General features: G+C 51.3%; 1 protein-coding gene across 7 annotated transcripts in view; it reads left to right on the top strand.

Annotated features, from left to right (window-relative positions):
- Positions 1-20846, top strand: part of DMD (dystrophin) — a 660617-nt gene that overhangs the window by 262426 nt on the left and 377345 nt on the right. For all 7 annotated transcript variants that reach the window (XM_039914163.1, XM_039914164.1, XM_039914160.1 and 4 more), the window contains 4 exons: positions 1236-1359; positions 5848-5935; positions 12833-13074; positions 14576-14756. In XM_039914163.1, the coding sequence (XP_039770097.1) occupies positions 1236-1359; positions 5848-5935; positions 12833-13074; positions 14576-14756 (635 nt within the window). The remainder of the gene's footprint in view (positions 1-1235; positions 1360-5847; positions 5936-12832; positions 13075-14575; positions 14757-20846) is intronic.

The following is a 20846-nucleotide window of genomic DNA, read 5'->3' as shown; positions in this document are numbered from 1 at the left end:
TAATCGCTTATTAATAATGTTGGTATTTGTTAAGCGCTTACTATGTGCAAAGCACTGTTCTAAGCGCTGGGGTAGATACGGGATCATCAGGTCGTCCCACGTGAGGCTCACAGTCTTAATCCCCATTTCACAGAGGAGGTAACTGAGGCACAGAGAAGTTAAGTGACTTGCCCGCAGTCACACAGCAGACAAGTGGCAGAGCTTTTATGCGCCAAGCTCCATACTAAGCATTAGTGAAGATAAAGGATTATCAGGTTAGATACAGTTCCCTTCCCACGTGAGGCTCTTGGTCTAAGAAACCTAAGGTTTGAACCTACATGTCTGGCCTCCCAGACTAATGCACAACGAATAATAATAATGATATGATAATAATCATGGTATTGGCTAAGCGCGTCTAATAATACTAATAATAATTCTCGTGGTATTGGCTCAGCACTTAGTTTGTGCCAAGCGGTGTTCTAAACGCTGGGGTAGATACAAGGCAATTACGTTGTCCCAAGTGGGGCTCACAGTCTTAATCCCCATTTGACAGATGATGGAAGTGAGGCACAGAGAAGTTAAGTGGTTTGCCCAAGGTCACGCAGCGGACAAATGGCGGAGCCGGGATTAGAACCCAGGACCTCTGACCAAGAGGCCTTCCCTAACTAGACCATCATTTCCTCTTCTCCCACTCCCTCTCTTGTCAGCCTTGCACTTGGTTTTTGTATCTTTCATTCACCCCTCCCTCAGCCCAACAGCCCTTATGTGCCTATCCATAATTTAAACGAACGTCCGTTTCCCCCTCTAGACTGTAAGCTCGTCGAGAGGGAACGTATCCACCACCTCTACTATAGTGTACTCTCTCAAGGACTCTAGTACAGTGGTCCGCACACGAAAAGCACTCATTAAATGCCATGGGTCGATGACCGCGTCCGAGCCCCTCTGGCCCAGGAGCTTCTAATTTGGGGCTGCGGGTCAGGAAGTTCTCTGTGTCTCCATCACTAAATATTGGGGACGGTCCCCCCGCTCAAGGAGGAGGAAGTGGAGGAGGAGTCAGAAGGGCCAGATTTTGCAGTCGGTGTTTATTGTTAAGTTGTGGTCAACCAAGTGCTCAATACGGCGTTCTGTGCACCGTGAGCGCTCAGTAAACGAGATGGAATGAGTGAAGAAATGAGATGCGCCGGGGGCAGTTGGCCGGAAGTTGCCCCAGTTATGCGATTAGTCGGTAAAGAGTCTCTTGTTTCTTGGAACCTCAGGTTGGATGTCGACACGACCGAACTCCACAGTTGGATCACTCGCTCCGAAGCTGTGTTGCAGAGCCCTGAGTTTGCGGTGTTTCGGAAAGAAGGGAACCTTTCGGAACTCCAAGAGAAAGTCCACGTAAGATGTTGGGGTTGTTTTCTCCCTAAGGGATCTTAGGTTTCCAAAATCCAACCGTTTACTGGTACTGAAGCAAACCGAGGAGTCGCTTGATTTAGTGATTCTGCCTTTTCCGAGGTGCTTTGTAAATATTTACTGAAAATGAAAACCGACAAAGTCTTTGGAAGTTCTGCTCCTGCAACCCGGAGATGGTGTTTCATCTTCTAGAGTGTCCTCTACCCAGCTAAAAATGGGAAAACATCAGTGAGAAAATAGAAACCTGCGGGCTCTGCGTGTGGGTGTGTGTTTTGGGTGATGCTGACCTCACACAGGCGTTGGACGTCATAGATAGGCGCGGGTTCTTGAAGAAGAGTTATCCCGAAAAAAATTGTACGGATTTCTCCGTAACAGAATGGTTGGCTGGATCAGAAATAGAGCAGCTCTCTCAGGACTTTTCATCATCCCTGGGAGAGTGCAGGTTTTCAGGGTCGCTCCCCAGCGCGGGTAATTTGCTGCGTTGGGGATCTCAGAAGTTAAACACGCAACTCCTTTCCAGTCGAGTAGCCCCTACCCCCTCCACGAAACACGGCTGTCCCCCGCCCCCCGTCATCCCTTCCTCTCCCCTGTGGGGATTAGGGGTCTTTACCTGCCCCCCCGCACTGCCAGGCTTCCCGGTCCTTCTCCACCCCATCTCTTCTTCAGATATGGATTCATTTTTCTTCTGCACCTCCATGACCGCCTCATTGCCTCGGAGACCTGTCACTGCCATTTCCCCAGCTGCGGTCCGTCTCCTCCCCCCCGCCCCAACCCCCGCCACCCACCTGATATTGCATAATAATAATCATAATGGTGTTTGTTGAGCGCTCACTGTGTGCCAAGCACTGTCCTAAGCACCGTGGGGGGTGGGAAGCATCGGGGAGGGAGCAAAGGACGGGTGGCAGTGGAGAAGAAGAGCAGGGCGGAACCTCAGAACTTCTCTCTCTGCCTCCCCCCGTAAGCACTTGGGAGGCTACAGTATAACGGAATCAGTAAACGTGTTCCCTGACCACAACGAGGTTACGGTCTAGAGTCTAGACTCGAGCTGCATTCACCAGGACGGGAAGTGATCTGAGCGGGGCTGCTGGGGAGCCTTTCTTTATGGGTAGGACCATGTCTAATAATAACGATAATAACTGTGGTATTTGTTAAGCGCTTACTTTGTGCCAGGCCCTCTACTCAGCCCCGGGGGGGGGGATACGAGCGAATCAGGTTCGACGCAGTCCCCGTCCCCGTGTGGGGTTCACAGTCTCAACCTCCATTTTACAGGCGATGTAACTGAGGCCCAGAGAAGTGAAGAGACTTACCCGAGGTCACCCATCGGACAGGTGGCGGAGCCGGCGTTAAAACCCGTGACCTTCTGAGGCCCGGGCCCATGCTCTAATAATAATAATGATGATGATGATGATGATGATGGCATTTGTTAAGCGCTTACTATGTGCAAAGCACTGTTCTAAGTGCTGGGGAGGATACAAGGTGATCAGGTTGTCCCACGTGGGTTCACAGTCTCAATCCCCATTTTACAGATGGGGTACCTGAGGCATAGAGAAGTTAAATGACTTGCCCAGAGTCACACAGCTGGCAAGCGGCTGAGGCGGGATTTGAACCCATGACCTCTGACTCCCAAGCCGGGGCTCTTTCCACTGAGCCACGCTGCTCCTCTAATCCATGCTGCTTCTAACTCCGGTGCATCGTACCTCCCCAAGCGCTCAGTTCAGTGAGTGGTACGTGGTGAGCGCTCAATAATATACCACTAATGGATCGATCGAGTGCTCAGTCTTTTCAAGCCTTGCCACTCTGTGGGTCCCACGCTCCGAAGTCAGTCCCTCAGCCCCGTACGGTTCAGTTCCGAGCGTCGGACGCCCACTCCGCCCACGTGATTGCGTGTCGAGTTCTCATCAGCCTCAGCCCGGAGTTGGCAACGGCCAGTCGGTCGTATTTATTGAGTGCTTACTGTGTACGGACCACCGTACTAAGCGCCTGGGAAGTGCAGTCTAATAATATAACAGACACATCCCCTGTCCACAACGAGCTTACGGTCTAGACGGGGAGACGGACGTTAATATGATAGATAAATTACAGGTATATGCCTAAGGGCTCGGGACGGGGGTGAATAAAGGGAGCAAGTCAGGGTGACACGGAAGGGAGTGGGGAGAAGAGGAAAGGAGGGCTTCGTCAGAGAAGGCCTCTTGGAGGAGATGGACCTTCAGTAAGACTTTGAAGGAGGAGAGGGAAATTGTCCGTTGGTTATGAGGAGGGAGGGCGTTCCGGGTCAGAGGCCGGATCTGGGCAACAAGGCGGCAGTGAGGCAGATCAGATCGAGGTACAGTGAGGTTAGCGTGGGAGGCCTGGGGTACAGCAGGAGAGTAACGAGGTGAGGTGGAAGCGGGCAAGGTGACGGACTGCCTTGAAGTCGCCACGCTGAAACAGCCACGTTGAAATCTCGGGACCGGGCTGGTTCTCGGTCTCCTGGACAAATTGCCAAAGGGTTGTTTGGCAGATCATCTCGTCTAAATGCCCAACACTAGTGAAAGAAAGCAAGAAAAGGGAAAATTCCACCGTAGCTTTGCAGCAATGGACAACTTTGGTCGCCGGCTCTCTCTTTCTAGCGTCGGTGAGGATTTCAACCTTCGAACACTTTGATTTACTTTAGATTAGCTGAGTTTTCATGAGACCGATTGCTTTATTGGCTTTTAGCATCAGGCACGGAGAAATGAAAATGCATTCAATCTAAATCATCTCAGATTATATTTCTGTCTTCGTATCTGTCTGTACCTCTTAAATCTGTTCTGATGCGATGACAGACGACCGAGTTTCATCCCCCGAGGAGTAGAAATTAATTGTTTTTATTATTTGGGATGAATGCATCAATTTGCATCGAATCACTTGTTTCTCCATGGCAATCGTGCAAGAAACCCCGAGTAGTTGAAGAGCGCTCTATCCTGTCCGGGTTTTTAGGTTGCTCCTCGAATCCCTGTTATTAAATTGGATTCTCATTTCTACTGAACGCTGTACTCCCTTGATTAATAAAATACAATATGAACTGTTTTAGCCAGGCTTTTAATTGCATAAGCCCGTCGTTGGGAAGGGATCGTCTTTATCTGTTGCCGAATTGTATTTTCCAAGCGCCTAGTACGTGCTCTGCACACAGTAAGCGCTCAATAAATACCACCGAATGAATGAATGAATACGACCGAATGAATGAATGAAAGATGCATATGTTACAATCCCTTGGGATCCCCAGTAAAATGAAGGAAACGTGAAAAAATGATGATTCCTGTTCAGTTTAGGAGAATGCTCCTTTTCCTCCCTGTTGATTTGTCATGATGTTCGGCCTTTGACATTCCTAAGTGCTTTCTGGAGTGCACAGCTAAGCTACTCCAACCCTATTTTTCCATGACTGTCCATTCAACCGGTGGCTCCTTTGAATTTCGTCTCCTTACCTTCAACCCCACGGCCCCAGATCGTCGGTCAATCCCCTTCACGCCTTCTCTCTGTACATAGAAACAGTCTCGGCCCATCTGTGATCCCCGTAGATTGCTCGTGTTACGAGGGATCACTCAGTCGCATTTATTGAGTGCTCAGTGTTTGCAGGGGACAGTACCGAGTGCATGGCTAAACTTGCACGGGCTGCCCGATTCTGGGAGTGACACTGTCTGGGGCGTCCTGTCAGTCGGTCAGTTGTATTTATTAAGCGCTTACTGCGTGCAGAACACCCTGCTAAGCGGTTCGGGAGAGTATAGCACATCAACATAACGAGCGCCTTCCCCGCCCACGATGAGTTTACAGTCTAGAGGGGTTGAGTCCTGTAGGAGGGAAGAAATCCTCACCTCTTGGGTCTGGTCGCGTATTAGAAATGTTAGCTCGACTGGAGTACAGCAAGCCCATCTTGCAGTCGGAGGCATTCTTATATCAAAATCACGGTAATAGCGTCATGCCAGCGACCCGTTCTGCTGTATGTTTTTTTGGGACCCTAAAGTGGTGGGTTCCAACCAATAATATTTTATACGGTGCTAACCGATGAGTCGTGGATCTCACAAGCATTGCCGCTGCTATGGATTCTTTCCAATTTGCCCATAGGTCTTTCTCGGTTCAACGCAGATTTGAGATTCATTGAAAAAGGATAAAGTAGGTCCATGAGACGGCGGCACGGAATGTCAAATCGTCTCCCGCTAGGCTGTTGTCTGCACTCTCTCTTATTGAGGGTTCATTGGCGGGAATGATGTATTTGAAGGTCGAGACCATCAGCGTACCTGACCCACTGACCCCCGTGTTTTCACCACACGGATCGAGTGTGGCCAGTCCCGTCTGGCTCCTCCTCACTACCCGTGGGGCCAGGGGAAAGGAATCCACAGTCCCAGCGGGAACGGTTAGGAGCAAGATCTCAAGGCCGAGCGGGATGCGGGCAAGGGAGAATAGCGGTGTGGCGGTTGGATCCCAATGAAGACGATCCCCTCTCCTGTCTCCCTGCAGGTCATAGAGCGGGAAAGGCCCGAGAAGTACCGGAAGCTGCAAGACGCCAACAGATCAGCTCAGGCCGTGCTGGAGCAGATGGTGACTGGTAATTACCTGCAGTTGATTTAGATAATCGTCTTAGGGATTTGATCAACGCACGGGCTCGTATTTATCAGAGGAATTCTATTAGGAAATCTTTTTGTTTGAATGCCAGGCTAAATTAAGGCACGAGTGTTCTTATTTCTCACTGCTAAACGTGCATTCTGGAGCCCTTCTTTTCGTCTCCTTGAAAGCAGCACGTGGGAAAAAAGGGATGCGCCTAGAGTGGGGAGAGCGTTTTAACAATCCATTGCCCAGAAATCAATTTTTAATGTTGTGTTTAGAGCCCGCCAAGCTTCTGAGTCTTATAGCCCCTCTGAATTATTTAATAATGATAGCTTTGAATATACTTAAAACCCCAGAGTCGGTTGGAAATTAAATCAATCATAACATAAAGTGTAATATGATTATATTGCTTTTATGCATTTTTAATGGCGGATTTTGAACTTGAGGAAAAACGCTCCGATCCCTCTGTAGAAAGTTTTCGATCTGCCCCAAAACCCCGATCCGCCCCAGCTTCAGCTGTGCCGTTGCTGGGGAGGGCCCCATCACCGAGGGGGTCACCGCGGGGATCGTTTCGGCCCGGCCTCTTCCCGCTAGAAGGTGACGGTGGAGTCTGCCGTGCGACCGGGTTCGTTCCATGGTGTTGGCATTTGCTTCGTTCTGGCACCGGGGTTCAAATTCCTCGTAGAAGTGCACTGTAGACATTTCAGTGTGTGTGTGTGTGCTTGTGTGTATCAATAGGGAGGGAAACAGAAAGACATTTATGTCTTCATAGCTATCCATCTGGGTCTGGTGTCCAACCCCTCATGTTCCTGCCTTGATTTTACTCCCACTCCATGTGGAGCCCCTCTCAGGCTCGCACCCGCAGAGTTTCCAGTCCCCTACCAGTCTCCGACACGGGAGGGAGAGTCAGGCAGAGGCCTACCGATTCCATTCCTAGCTTGGGCACTGCCTAATGAGTGGAAGGCCATCGGCTACAAGTCAAAACTCACCCACGCAGTGCGCCGGTGGCCCGGGAGAGAGTCCGGGACAGAGACTCAAGTTTACTGAGCGGAAGGAGGCAGGGGTAAACCACTTCCGGATTTTTACCAAGAAAACTCCATGGATCCGCTGCCGGAACGATGGCGGATGGAGAGCGGGGCGTTCTGGGAGAGAGCGGTGTCGCCGTGGGTCGGAGACGACTCGACGGCATGAGACAAGACCCATGCGGAGGGGGAGCGATGGGCCCGAGAGAGCGGTGGGGGATGCTATCCCCTTGCACGACTTTGCCGCCGCCCCGTGCCAGCGTTTCTCTTGCCCTCTTTGTCGTGTCTCCTCCATAGGCCCGTGTCTGTCCCCGTACCCAGGTTTGTCCCTGCTCCCGTGTCTTTCTTCCTCTACCTGCCACGTGTGCCCCTGTGTACTCCTATGCCCGTGTCTGCCTCCGTGCCCATGTCCGTCTCATGTCTCTTCCCGTGCCCGGGTGAGTCTTCCCCCATGTGTCACATCCGCCTGTTTCCCGGGCATCTGCCTCTGTCTCTCCGTCTCCTGTCTCCCAAGAGGCTGCCCAGCGATGAGTGTGAGTAGCCCCACCAGTAACCATGTAGTAATGGCCAGGTCGCGGCCGTGACTGTGAGAGTATGAGACCGTGTTATCCGTAAGCAAATGGCCTGTTATCGGCTGTCGACGGACACACGGACGCTTCATTAGGGCTTTGCTTAGCTCCTCTCTGTCCCCCTTGGGATTAAGCTGCCTCCTACAGCTGTCCTCAGCTGTCAGTTAGACGGACATGGTTTTGCTTCCCCGTTTTGCATTTAAGATGCTAGAGGAAAAGCAACATTCTGTAAATACAAATTGCAACCGAAGGAGTAGGGACCAGATGGTCAACAGACATTCAAGCCGACAGTCCCGACGGGTAGCCTTGATCTGACTCCTTAGGAGCAGGTTCTTGTTGCGCTCGGGGTTGTGCTCTCGAGTCCCGGAATAATACTGGCTGGTGGCACGGGGGCCAGGTGATGGCTCGGGACCGGGACATCGGCACGACCCCTGGGTGATGCTTTAGGCGGTGGGTGTTGACACACGGGCAGATCTGGGCAAAGGGGCAGACAAGGGCAGGCCCGGGCGCGAAGGTAGACCCGGGCACACGGGAAACACAGGAACGGGAGTGGGCACAGGAGGAGGCAGTATGAGAGAGGTAACGTGTTTTCGCCATCATGACCAGCTTGCCCAGTGTTTAAGGTAATGGAAGCTCCTGGCTAATGACAGATTTCTGTCTGCAGCCCGGAGTAGCCTGACGTAGGTGGAGTCGTTACCGTGCCGCCTCGATAGCCCAGATTTGTCATTTGATCATGCCCTCGTACCTCCAGGTGAGAGGAGATTGGAATGAAATCCAGCGGAAACTCTTCGGAGCACAGTGACTCTTAACCCTGAAGCTTCGCTGGCTCCGATTCTCGGCTTCCGTTACGAGGAGGCCGGACCTGGACGGACGTTGTCACCACACAGATGCCGTGCTTGTGTGGGGGCTGAGGGGCAAGAAGAGGGGGAGGGCTCGTGTAGTGAGCCGAGCGTGTCCCGGATCGAGGTGCGCAAACCTTGAGTGGGATGCCCAGAGAGAGATAGGCGAGATCGAGGCCCGGTGAGAAGGTTGGCATTGGAGAAGCCAAGCGTACAGGCTGGGTTGGAGTAGGCGAGTAACGAGGTGAGGTAGGAGGGGGCGAGGGGATGGACCGCTTTAAAGCCATTGGCGAGGACTTTTTGTTGGATGGTGGAGGATGGGCAACCGCCGGCCGTTCTTGAGGAGTGGGGAGAGGTGCACTGAACGTTTCTGTAGAAAAACGCTCTGGGTGGCGGAGCGAAGTACGATCTGTTGTGGGGAGAGACGAGACGGGGATGAGAACAAGGCGGCTGGTACGGTAATCGAGGCAGAATAGGATAAGTGATTGGATTAACGCGGTGGCAGTTTGGATGGAGAGGAAAGGGCGAGCAGGGCAGCACCAGGCTGCCAATTTGGCCGAGGACACCCTGTCCCGGCAATTTGGTTATTTGCTTGGATAACGGCCCGTAGGTTCGATTCCCTCTCCTTGCGCTTTTTCCTCTCTCGCCGGGTACACGGAGGCGAACCGTGTGTCCGTCGACAGACCCGGCCTCAGAATTCAGAATCCCCGCGGAACAGCCGTGGTGCATTGAGGAATTTTCCTTGGCAGAGCTGGGAATCCTGCCCCCAGCTTCCTGTTGGGCAGTAGGGCTTGAAGTCAAGGGAGAAGAATGTGGTTTCAATGTTGGTCCATTTTTACCAGAGGCCCGGTTCTTTTCGGGGGATCCATCTGCAGAATGGAAAAAAAGTCATTTTTTATGGACTGAATGGGATTGAGGGACTTGGGAACCAGCATGGCCGAGGGGAAAGAGCCCTGGTCTGGGAATCGGAGGGCCTGGCTTCTAATCCCGGTTCTGCCACTTCCCTATCGTGGGACCTTGGGAAAGTCACTCTTCTGTTCCTCAGGTTCTTCATCTGTAAATTGGGGATTCAATATCTGTTCTCGCTCTTACTTAGACTGTGAAGCCCGTGGGGGACCTCAGTGTCTCTTACCTGCCCCAGGGTTTAGTACAGTGCAGAGCACATAGTGAGCAGTTGTCACATAAAGTAATTATTATTAATAATAATGTTGGTATTTGTTAAGCGCTCACTATGTGCAGAGCACTGTTCTAAGCATGGGGTAGACACAGGGTCATCAGGTTGTCCCTCGTGAGGCTCGCAGTCTTAATCCCCATTTTACAGATGAGCTCACTGAGGCACAGAGAGGATAAGTGACTTGCCCAGAGTCACCTAGCTGCCAAGTGGCAGAGCCGGGATTGGAACCCATGTCCTCTGACTCCCAAGCCCGGGCTCTTTCCACCGAGCCATGCTGCTTCTCTAATAAGTAATTATTACTGTTATCATAATAGACTTATGACTTATACTGTGAGCCCCATGTAGGACAGGGGTGTTGTCCAGCCCGATTATCTGCTGTTTTCCTCAGTGCTTAGTATAGCGCCCTGCACACAGTAACCACTTACCGGATACCGTAATCATCATCGTCATCATCACTTGATTGTGGGCTGTGCACGAAGGCTTCGGCTCTTTGGTCTAGAAAGGGAACACACTATCTTCATGGATTTCTTGATGCTGAATCAATTTAAATCTGCAGAGATAAATCTATTTTTAACAGTACGGTTTTTAAAGAGCTCCCCCAAATAAGGCTGCGTGACCATCTTGCTTCATTTGAAATATTAGCACAGGTATCTCCATGACTCAGGGGCAGGGCACACAGGCCTCACCCTTCCTTGGCCCTGCATTCCGAGCCGAGGGTGAATCCGCTGGGGGATAAGGCCGCCATTTCCACGGCAGTTCCCGGGAATGAACCAAAAGGGGAGGCATAAGTTAGCAGCACCTCCACTGTTCCTTGCACACGGAGCCCAGGAAATACATTTAGCGGAGGCACTTGGAATGCTGGTCCATTTCTGATGGCTTCAGTGTATCCATTCATTGACAATTTCAGGAGCTTCTCAATTTTAGCCCCTAAGTGGATCCGAACCGGAGTACCCTGGATTCCCGGTGGGCCACTCGGGGATTTCCGTCAGAAACCCGTCGTGGCATCCAACGGGTGAGCTGTGCCTCCTTAAATACCGGGCAGAGAGGGAAAGCAGATACGTGATCGATCGTATTAACACTGTGGGAGAGGAAGTATTTTATGCCGAGTGTTTTGGGTTCCAGTCATCGAAGTTCTGCTGCGTGTTAAATGTCTTCTTGGGACCGCAGGAGCTCCGCGTTCAATTCCATAAAAAGTCTACAGTGTCTTGGGAGGGTGATTTTAAAATAGTCAGTACCGTTTAGTCTTTCATTATTTCTTTATTTTTATGCTACTTGTTAAACCCTCGCTATGTATCTGTCACTGTACAAGCGACGGGGTGGCTACAGGTACATCAGGTTGGCCGCAGTCCATGTCCCACGTGGGGCTCACAGTCTTAATCCCCATTTTACAGAAGTACCTGAGGCCCAGAGAAGTTAAGTGACTCGTCCAAGGTCTCGCAGCGGTCAAGTGGGCGAGCTGGGATTAGAACCCAGGTCCCCTGACTGCCAGGTCCCTGCTTTTTTCCATCAGGCCACATTGCTTCCCAAAGGAGAAAAAAGGAGTGAAAGCGCAGAGCTGGTTAACCGACCCCGAGCGTCCTGTTTCACTTGGGCTCAGCGCTGGGGTCCGATCCCAGGATCCCGGAATCCTTCACGGTCCCAGTAAGACCAGGGGGGACCCGAGACAGAGCACGGCTTCCCGGGAGCCTGCGTGATTTGTGGGGCTAGTCTGTCCTGAGTTTGACAGTGATGGCTAGTGATGAAAGCACTGCAAAGCCCAGCAGTTCGTAGGGATTCGGTTAAGAACAGATGAACATGTACGTGCCTGCCTGTACGTGATGTCCATGTTTATACGTGTGTGTGGAATGTCTACATTTGTGCGTGTATGTGTGTGGCTTTCTCATGACCCCGAGCTCTCTCCGAGTACTCCAGAAAAATCGAAAGACTGTGAAGAAAGGTATTGATTTCCTATTCACAGGTTATGCCCGGCGTTCCGATGTTTCGAAAAACACGGCAATCTATAGCCGCTCCCTTACAGGAGGTTTCATCTTAAGGGGACAACGAGAGGCACGTTTTCATTCTTTGGGGTCTTTCGTCATTTTAAAAAATTTCCAGCGGGCCGCTCAAGAGAGAAGTCTGGCGTTACGCCGTTCACGGTTGCCGGCTGTGCCGAAAATATATCGCCACCGTCCCTTAACTTATTTCTGCCCTGCGTATCGTTCAACACGAAGTAGGAAAATTGAGCGATGAAAGATAGATCTTGGGAATTTTCCGACCTGTGGATGTGTGACATTCCACCTGGAGTCCTGCGGGCGGTTTTAAAATTCAGCCAGTGTTCTCAGTTGGTCACCGTCATCACCCACCTGCTCTAGTTTTCTCCTCCGCCCCGACGGGTCAGGAGTTGCCCACTAGGGAGATGGAAATGGTAGGCGGAGCAGATGTGGGCTCGGGGTTTCCATCCTGCGTTTGGGAGTTAGTCCAGCTGCCACTGGCTTGCCGCGTGTCCTCAGCAAGCCGCTTAACCTTTCTGAGCTTGCTTCCTCCTCTCTACGATGGGGATAAAATACCCCCCCCCCCCTCCATCGCTGCCAGAGTTCCTGGGAGAGAAATGTAATGGTGAAGGCTGTTTGGAAATCTAAAGAAAGCACTATTGAACCCTGCTTTCCCTCAGGGCTTAGCGTTGTTCCTCCCAGCATTATTTGGGGAAGGTCTGCCCCGATGAGGTCTTGGATCTCTGGCCTGATCGGGTCCGGGGAACACAGGGAAGGGGGAGCACGGCCGAGCCAGCCTCCCCTGGGGGTTCAGGCCGCTGGTTCCCAACCAGGAGTCCTGACCCCCTGATGATGATAAATAATAATGACAATAATATTTCTTAGGCACTTAATATGCGCCAGGCACTGTATTAAGCTCTGGGGTGGCTACTTGCAAATCGGGTTAGACGCAGTCCCCGTCTCCCTGTCCCACGTGGGGCTCACCGGCTCAATCTCGGTTTTATAGATCAGGCAACTGAGGTCCAGTAAAGTGAAGTGACCTGACCGAGGTCACGCAGCAGACTAGTGGCATAGCTGGGATTAGAACCCATGTCCCTCTAACTCCCAGGCCCATGCCGTGCTGCTTCTCTAGTAGAATAGTTCCCACCTCTCTGGGACCCCCGATCTGGTCTCCCCGCCTCCCCCACCCCTAGAGAATCCATTTCCCCCTCAACTCCTGATGAAAACCGGACTCTCCGCCTCATCCCAGGAGGGACTCGCGAGGTCACGGAACTTGCCTCAGACGCGGGTCCGCGAGGACTGAACTCCCTCTCCTCCTCTGTAGAGGGGGCCGACGTGGAGGCCGTCCGGAGGGCCGGCGAGCAGCTGAACGGCCGCTGGATGGACTTCTGCCGGCTGCTCGCCGACAGGCTGTCCTGGCTCGAGTACCAGGGCAGCATCCTCACCTTTTACAAGGAGCTGCAGGAGCTGGAGCAGGCCGTCTCTTCTGCCGAGAGCTGGTGGAGAAGCCAGCTTCCCCCGGCCGCCGACACGGCCGCAGTGCGAACCCAGTTGGAGAGCTGCAAGGTGAGAGGCTGCGGGCCCGAGTGAAGCGGGCATTTTTTGGGGTGTGGTACCTGTCGAGTGCCGACTACGTACGTGCTGACTACGTACCAGGCCCCGTTCCAAGTGCCGGGGTGGATGCAGGTTCATCGGGTTGGATCCGGTCCCTGTCCCACATGCGGTTCACCGTCTTGATCCCCATTTTAAAGATGAGGTCCAGAAGAGTGAAGTGACTCGCCCGAGGTCACCCAGCACGCACGAGGTGGAGCCGGGATTGGAGCCCAGGTCCTTGGGGCTCCCAGGCCGGTGCTCTTTTCACTAGTCCACGCTGATTCTCTGGTGCTTGGAGTGGAGAGGGGAGAGGGCTGGAGCGAGGGATGGTCGCTAGGCACGGTTACTAGGGAGGTAGGGATGGGAAGAAGGGAGGTTTAAGAGGTGAAGAGGGAGGACACCGACTAGGTAAGGTGTAAACAGTCACGGTCAGTCGGAGGGCAGGAAGGATGGCTCGCCGTTTGGTTTGGGAAGGATGGACAGCAACCAGTAAGAGTTGGGAAATAGTCGCGGATAGACGAGAGAGCACCTTCAGTTAACCGACGGATCAGTCATAGTTACCGAGCGCTTACTCTGTGCAGGACACTCTACCGACGGTTTGGGAGAATAGAATCAGTCGGTCAGCGGTACCTGTCGAATGCTCACCTTACGCGGCGCCCCGTATGATATAATGGAGTTGGTAGAAGGGTTCTCTACGGCCCAGGGGGAGAGGAGGCAGACACTAAATAGATGAAAGGTGAGAGAAAGCAATGGAGATGAGGATATAGATGCATCGAGGAGTGGGCGCATCCAGGGGCTTAGTAACTTGGAAGCGCTGAGATGGGCGGGCTCGGTGCCCGATCCTTACAGTCGTCGCTTAGGGCCGAGAGGTTGCCCTTTATGATGCCACTGAGGGGAGATGTGAACCGCCACCGCGGTGAATGACTCGTGGGAGGTGGTGCGTGGCGTGGATGAGACAAACTGATGTGAGGCTAAAGCCGCAGGCCCCCCGGGCTCAGCCCAGCTTCGTGAGGAGCCGTGTTGCCCGGTGGATGGAGCACAGGCCTGAGAGTCAGAAGGACCTGGGTTCTGATCCTGGCTCCGCCTCCTGGCTGCATGACCTTGGGTAAGTCACCTAACTTCTCCGGGCCTCAGTCACCCCTTCTGTAAAAGGGGGACCAAGACACCGAGCCCCACGTGGGTCATGGACCGCGTCCAACCTGATTATTATGTATCTCTCTCGGCACTCAGTATAATAACTAGACTTAGTAGGGATTTAACAAATGCCGTCAAAAAAAATCAAGGCCCGGATGGGGGCAGATGATGCGCCGGTCCGCGGAGGCCCGATGTGAGCGTTGGGCAGAATGAGCGCAATTGGCACGCAAGCCCCCGGCCCCCAAGGAGCTTTGATTTTAGTGGGTCCTTTCCGCCGCGTTTCTCCCTCGTCCTTTACCCTTCACCACGCGTCCGTGACTCCTCGGGTCGCCCCTTGCAGGACGAAGGGGCTCGGCTGTCGGCGCTCCAGCCGCGAATCGAGCAACTGCAACTCCAAAGCCGCGTGCTGAAGGAGAGGGAGCAAGTGCCCGTGTTCCTCGACGCCGACCTCCTCGCTTTCACCAACCATTTCCAACACGTCCTCGCCAACGTCCGGGACAGAGAGAAGCAGCTACAAACCCGTAAGTGCCCGTGGCGCCGGGGAGCGCCAACATCACCCCCTCTGCACATGTGAGCTCGTCGCGGTCAGGGAACGTGTCCACCATAGTGCCGTGTTCTACTCTCCCAGATGCTTATTACAGTCCTCTGCACGCGGTCAACACTCAACAGATATGACTGACTGAGAAGCGCTTAGACTAGCAGCGTGGCTTAGTGGTAAAAGCCCGGGCTTGGGAGTCACAGGACGTGGATTCTGATCCCGGCTCTGCCGCTTGTCTGCTGGGTGACCTTGGACAAGTCACATAACTTTTCTGTGCCTCAGTTACCTCACCTGTAAAATGGGGACTAAGACAGTGAGCCCCAGGTGGGACGACCTGATTACCCTATATCTAGCCCGGCGCTTAGAACAGTGCTTGGCACATGGAAAGCGCTTAACAAATGCCATCGTTATTATTATTATTATTATTATTATTAATAATCATTACTGACTAATGTAGTAGCACTTAGTCTTGTGTCATGTTGTACCCTCCCAAGCTCTTATTGCGGCGCTCTGCACGCATTAAGCGCTCAATAAAGGTAATAAATTGATTCATCAGTCGATCCCCGGGCAAGGTCGACACCACCAGAAATCGATCAGTCCGTCTGCGGAATTTTTTGAGCACTGACTTGTGTGCAAAACATTGTACTAAGCAGTTGAGAGAGCACAGGAGAGTAGAGATGGTAGACGCGACCGACCCCTGCCCCCAAGGACTTATGGTCTACAAGGGGAGATGAAGTGCCGGAATCATCAGACAGGGCCAGCGCCACCGGGGATCAGTCGGTCATATATTTTGAGTGCTTTCTCTGTGTGAAGCACCGTGCTAAGCACGTAGGCGAGCACACCACCACGGAGTTGGTAGACCTGCTCCCCGTCCTCCGGGAACATAATAATGTTGGCATTTGTTAAGCGCTTACTATGTGCAGAGCACTGTTCTAAGCGCTGGGGTAGATACGGGGTAATCGGGTTGTCCCACGTGAGGCTCACAGTTAATCCCCATTTTACGGATGAGGGAACTGAGGCACAGAGAAGTGAAGTGACTTGCCCACAGTCACACAGCTGACAACCGGCAGAGCTGGGAGTCGAACCCATGACCTCTGACTCCGAAGCCCAGGCTCTTTCCCCTGAGCCACGAGAGTCTACAGGGGGAGGTGGAGTGTCAGAATCACCCCTCGGAGCCCGACGGTGAATAATATATCTCCAGTCAGCCAATGTAGCAGGATTCCCAATGATGAGGAAAATTCATTCATGCAGTCAGATTTACTGAGCCCTTCCTAATAATGTTGATATTTGGTATTTGTTAAGCGCTTACTATGTGCAGAGCACTGTTCTAAGCGCTGGGGTAGACACAAGGGAATCAGGTTGTCCCACGTGGGGCTCACAGTCTTAATCCCCATTTTACAGATGAGGTCACTGAGGCGCAGAGAAGTTAAGTGACTTGCCCACAGTCACACAGCTGTGTGCAAAGCACTGCAGCAGACCATGAGCCCGCTGTGGGCAGGGATTGTCTCTACCTGTTGCCGAATTGTACTTTCCAATCACTTAGTAGAGTGCTCTGCACACAGTAAGCGCTCAATAAATAGGATGGAATGAATGAGAGTAATAATAACGGTATTTGTTAAGCACTTACTCTGTGCCAGGCACTGTTCGAGCCTCTGTGGTAGATACATGGTCATCAGTGTGTCCCACGTGGGGCTCACGGTCTTAATCCCCGTTTTACAGATGAGGTAACAGAGAGGTTAAGTGGCTTGCCCAAGGCCACACAGCTGACAAGTGGCAGAGCAGGGATTAGAACCCACGTCCTCTGACTCCCGAGCCCGGGCTCTTGCCGCTAAGCCACGCTGCTTCTCCCGACGGAGATTTCTTCCGGGTTTGATTTCAGAAGCGGTCTGCTTCCGTTTTCCCTTTTCTTTCCCAGCGTCAGATAAAACTACAGATAAAACTTCATCATCTTTCTTTTTTTTTTTTTTTTTGGCATTCCCAACTCCTTTAATTGATAAATCCTTAAGGAACGATGGGGAAAACCTACTTCGGTGTGAGGAGTTCTAAGGACTCATTCTCTTCTTCTGAGGTCTTCTGGGAGAAAATATTTGAGTGAGATGAAAAAGTTCCATTTCCCAAAAAGCTGAAAGCCACCAGGTTAGGCCTGTGCACAGTTAGAAAAAGAATACCTAAAACGTATTCTGCGAGAACAGGGCGAAACCCTTAAATAATTAGCAAATGAAAGCCCTGTAGCAGCTGGTTAAATGAAAAAATAAGTAGCGTCTGATGGTACTGAAATATAAAAACACTCCTTAAGCCTAACACGGATGCGGTCAAATGATTCCTTTGACCATCAAAAAGATTCGTGTTTGTATCGGAAAATTGGGATTCTTCGGCCGATGCTATTAAATGCCGTGTGATACCCAGCTCACCGAGAGCCCGTGCATGGAGTTTTCACGGGTGTCTTAACTACATATGAGATCATAAAATTTCGAAAGATAAACCAAAGGCAACGAGAGCAAGAAAAGTATTTCTCCTGCCGTTAGAGGATTTTGTCAAGTGTGTTAATAAACCCTGTTGGAAAGCTCCGGTTTCAAATTAGCAAGAGTCTCAGCCCCCTCTAGTGGCATTTACTGCTCTTTTCATTCTGCCTCCACTGATTCGCTCCTAATTTCACAATACCCTAAATTTATGAAAATAAAATGGCTTTTAATCGCAAATGCGGAACTCGGGGCTGAACTGGCGCATCACCCGCTTAAAATGAAAAGCCCAGAAAATCTGAACTACAGTGGTTTAATGCCAGGCAAAGGAACTAAGTTGAAAAGTCAGTTATTTTCTGCTCCTAATTTTGCCTTCATAAAAATAATAATGAGGAGGAGGGGGATGGTATTTGTGAAGGGCTTACTATTTGCCACGCACCGGTCATCCATTCCCTCTGTGGTTTGTCTTCCCTTGCCTACAGTGAGTCATCCGTCCCCAGCAGTGGGACATCCCTCGCCTAGAGTGACTCATCCACTCTCTCAGATGGGCCGTCCATTGGGTTCCGTGGTTTGCCCATTTCCTAGAGCGATCCTCCATCCCCTGCCGTTTTCTAAAACCCTGCTTTCCTCCCGGTGGCTTCTGTGGTTCAACACGGAACTGGATTTCGGCGTGGAATGATTAGCGGCAGTCCAAACGTATATGCAAATTCACTTCAGAAGCAGCTTGGCCCCGGGAAAAGAGGCTTGGGAGTCAGAGCACCTGGGTTCTCCTTCTGGCTGCCCCCGTTGTGGCACTCGGAACGGGCAACGCAACTTCTCGGTGTCTCGTTTTCCACTTCTGAAAATTGGAAATTAAATACCTGTCCTCTTTCCCCCTGTGCCCGTGAGCCCTATGTGGCACAGGGAGTCAGTCTGAGCAGATTATCCGGGATCTACCCCAGTACTTAATACAGAACCTGTCATATACAAATACCCCGGTTGTTATTAAAATTACCGGTCAAGCGCAAATTACAGGGTACGGTTCTGCGATTGCTGTTGAGTGCTTATTTCTCTCTTGCCTATAAGGTAAGGTATAGATGTGCGCTCAGGCAGGGTAAGTGAAGGCGCGGTGGTGTTTATTGAGTGTCAGTTAGTTCTGAAATTTCGGGTCTCCCTGTCATTTCTGCGGAGGTATGTAGAGTGACGGCTACCCAAGTGAAATGAACCGTGACGATCCTCAAACCCGATCCACTCACGTTTTGAATGAAGGCTTGGGAGTTATTGCAGTATTTTTTCCAAGTAGTCACTCAATACTTATCTAGAGTTGCTCCTTTCTTCAGGGTTGATTGTGAGGTTTCGTTGGTATCGATTACAATTTGTAAAGAATTTACTTCCTTAACAAGAGATCTGCTGCTTAATTATGTCAGGGAGATCTGATGATTCAATTTTGCCTTTCTTTTCAGAGAGTTTGATCTGTTCTTCTGGGCTGGCTAATGTGTTGTGAAGGTGTTCATTTATTATTTCATTTTGATTTTTCTGATTTCTTTGTTGAAGTGTGTGGGTGAGCTCATTTGTCCATGTGTGTCTTTCCCGTTTTGTGCCTCCATAGAAGAGTTTCTTAAAGTTGGGCATTTGCTCTGCAAGCCTTTATAATTTCACGTTATTATAGACTTGTGTCTCTGAGGGAAATCTTTCCTAATTTCTCAGTGACTCATCTTCAGAGTGTTTCCAGAAGCTTATTTTCTTCACTAGGAATGTGTTGTGGTGATTTTTTTCATCCAGTGGCCCTGATAATTCTGGGAATTTCTCCCCTGCCCTGATGGTTCTGAAGAGCTACGCTGATGACTCTGCTTGCTTTAAGCCACCATGATTCTCTCCTTCCCTTAGCAACATTCTTCTTTCCAAGTGTTGGGGCTCCCCTGTTCTTCCTGCCATCCTGTTGCTCTGCTTTGTTCTTGTCCTCTCCACTTCAGCTGGCGTAAGGGCCCGTGCCTTAGTTACTCCTTCTAACACCCAACATCCGCCCCAAACCTCTCCGTCTGCTGAGTGATACGGGCCAAAACTCCGCTTTTTTTACTGTGCTATTTGTTAAGCACTTACTATGTGCTAGGCACCGTACTAAATGTTGGGTTAGATACAAACTAGTCAGGTTGGACACAGTCCTTGCCCCACATGGGGTTCACAGTTTTAATCCCCATTTTACAGATGAGGTAACTGAGGCCAGAGAATTGAAGTGAATCGCCCAAAGTCATACGGTAGACAGGGGGCAGAGCTGGATTTAGGACTCTAGTCATCTGAATTTCAGGCCCACGTTGTATCCCCTAGGCCATGCTGTTCCTTCCAAGGGATCATTATGTCCTTAAAAGAAGTTCCGGACAGCAGTGCGGAGTTTGAGAAGTCATATGATTTATCCTCTTTACGTGGGATACACCTCAGATGACACAAAGGCAGAAAAGCGTTCCCGAGGGTTAGTTTTGGCAAAGTTAAGCGGGAAAAGCGAGAGGGAATCCGCTTGGTCTAGTGGATAGAGCATGGGCCTGGGAGTCAGAGGACCTGGGTTCTGATTCCAGCCCACCCCACTTGCCTGCTGTGGACCTTACTTTCTCTAAGCCTCAGTTCTCTCATCTGTAAAATGGGGATTAAGACTGTGAGGCCCGTGTGGGACATGGATTGTGCCCAAGTTGATGAGCTTGTATCTATCCCAGAGCTTAGTACAGTGCTTGGCACATACTGAGCACTCCACAAATACTATAATTCAACAAAAAGCGTCCTTGGAACAAACTCAGGTTACAAGTATTTGTTGAAGAAATGACCGCACGGGTTCGATTGCTGAAGAAACATCGATCCCGTGAGGTCACAACCCCGAGAGGTCTGGACTGTAAATTCAATGTGGGCGGGGACTGTGTCTGTTTTAGTGTTGTACTTTCCCAAGTGCTTAGGACAGTGCTCTGCACCCAGCAAGTGCTCAGTAAATACGACTGACTGAATGATCTTGCGCCGAGGAGTTGGTTCCGGTGCCGGTGGGTTGCACAGCCCCTCCCACTCTCTGGTCTTTGCCCGTCGTGTTACTGCTGGGACATAGAGCAAACGGTGACATGCCTGCGTGTTTTTTGCCCACGTTATCAGGTCCTCGTGGGACCTGCCCTAGAACCCGGGTGTCCCAGTTCTCAGAGTTGTGCTCTTCACAATAGGTCAAGGTCACAAAAACATTTCTGCTGCCTAATCAATCCATCGATCGTATATTTGGAGAAGCAGCACGGCTTAGCGGAAGGAGCCTGGGCTTGAGAGTCAGAGGTCGCGGGTCTAATGCCGCCTCTGCCACTTAATAATAATAATGTTGGTATTTGTTAAGCGCTTACTATGTGCCGAGCACTGTTCTAAGCGCTGGGGTAGACACAGGGGAATCAGGTTGTCCCACGTGGGGCTCACAGTCTTAATCCCCATTTTACAGAGGAGGGAACTGAGGCACAGAGAAGTCAAGTGACTTGCCCACTTGTCCACTGTGTGAATTTGGGCAAGTCACTTCACTTCTCTGGGCCTCGGTTCCCTCCTCTGTAAAATGGGGATGAAGCTCGGGAGCCCTCTGTGGCACACCCTGATTACCTTGTATCTACCCCAGCGCTTAGAACAGTGCT

The sequence above is a fragment of the Ornithorhynchus anatinus genome, chromosome 15 (assembly GCF_004115215.2).
Source record: "Ornithorhynchus anatinus isolate Pmale09 chromosome 15, mOrnAna1.pri.v4, whole genome shotgun sequence".
NCBI classification, from domain to species: domain Eukaryota; kingdom Metazoa; phylum Chordata; class Mammalia; order Monotremata; family Ornithorhynchidae; genus Ornithorhynchus; species Ornithorhynchus anatinus.
The sequence above is the reverse complement of the archived record's forward strand: the minus strand, read 5'-3'. Positions and strand labels throughout refer to the sequence as shown.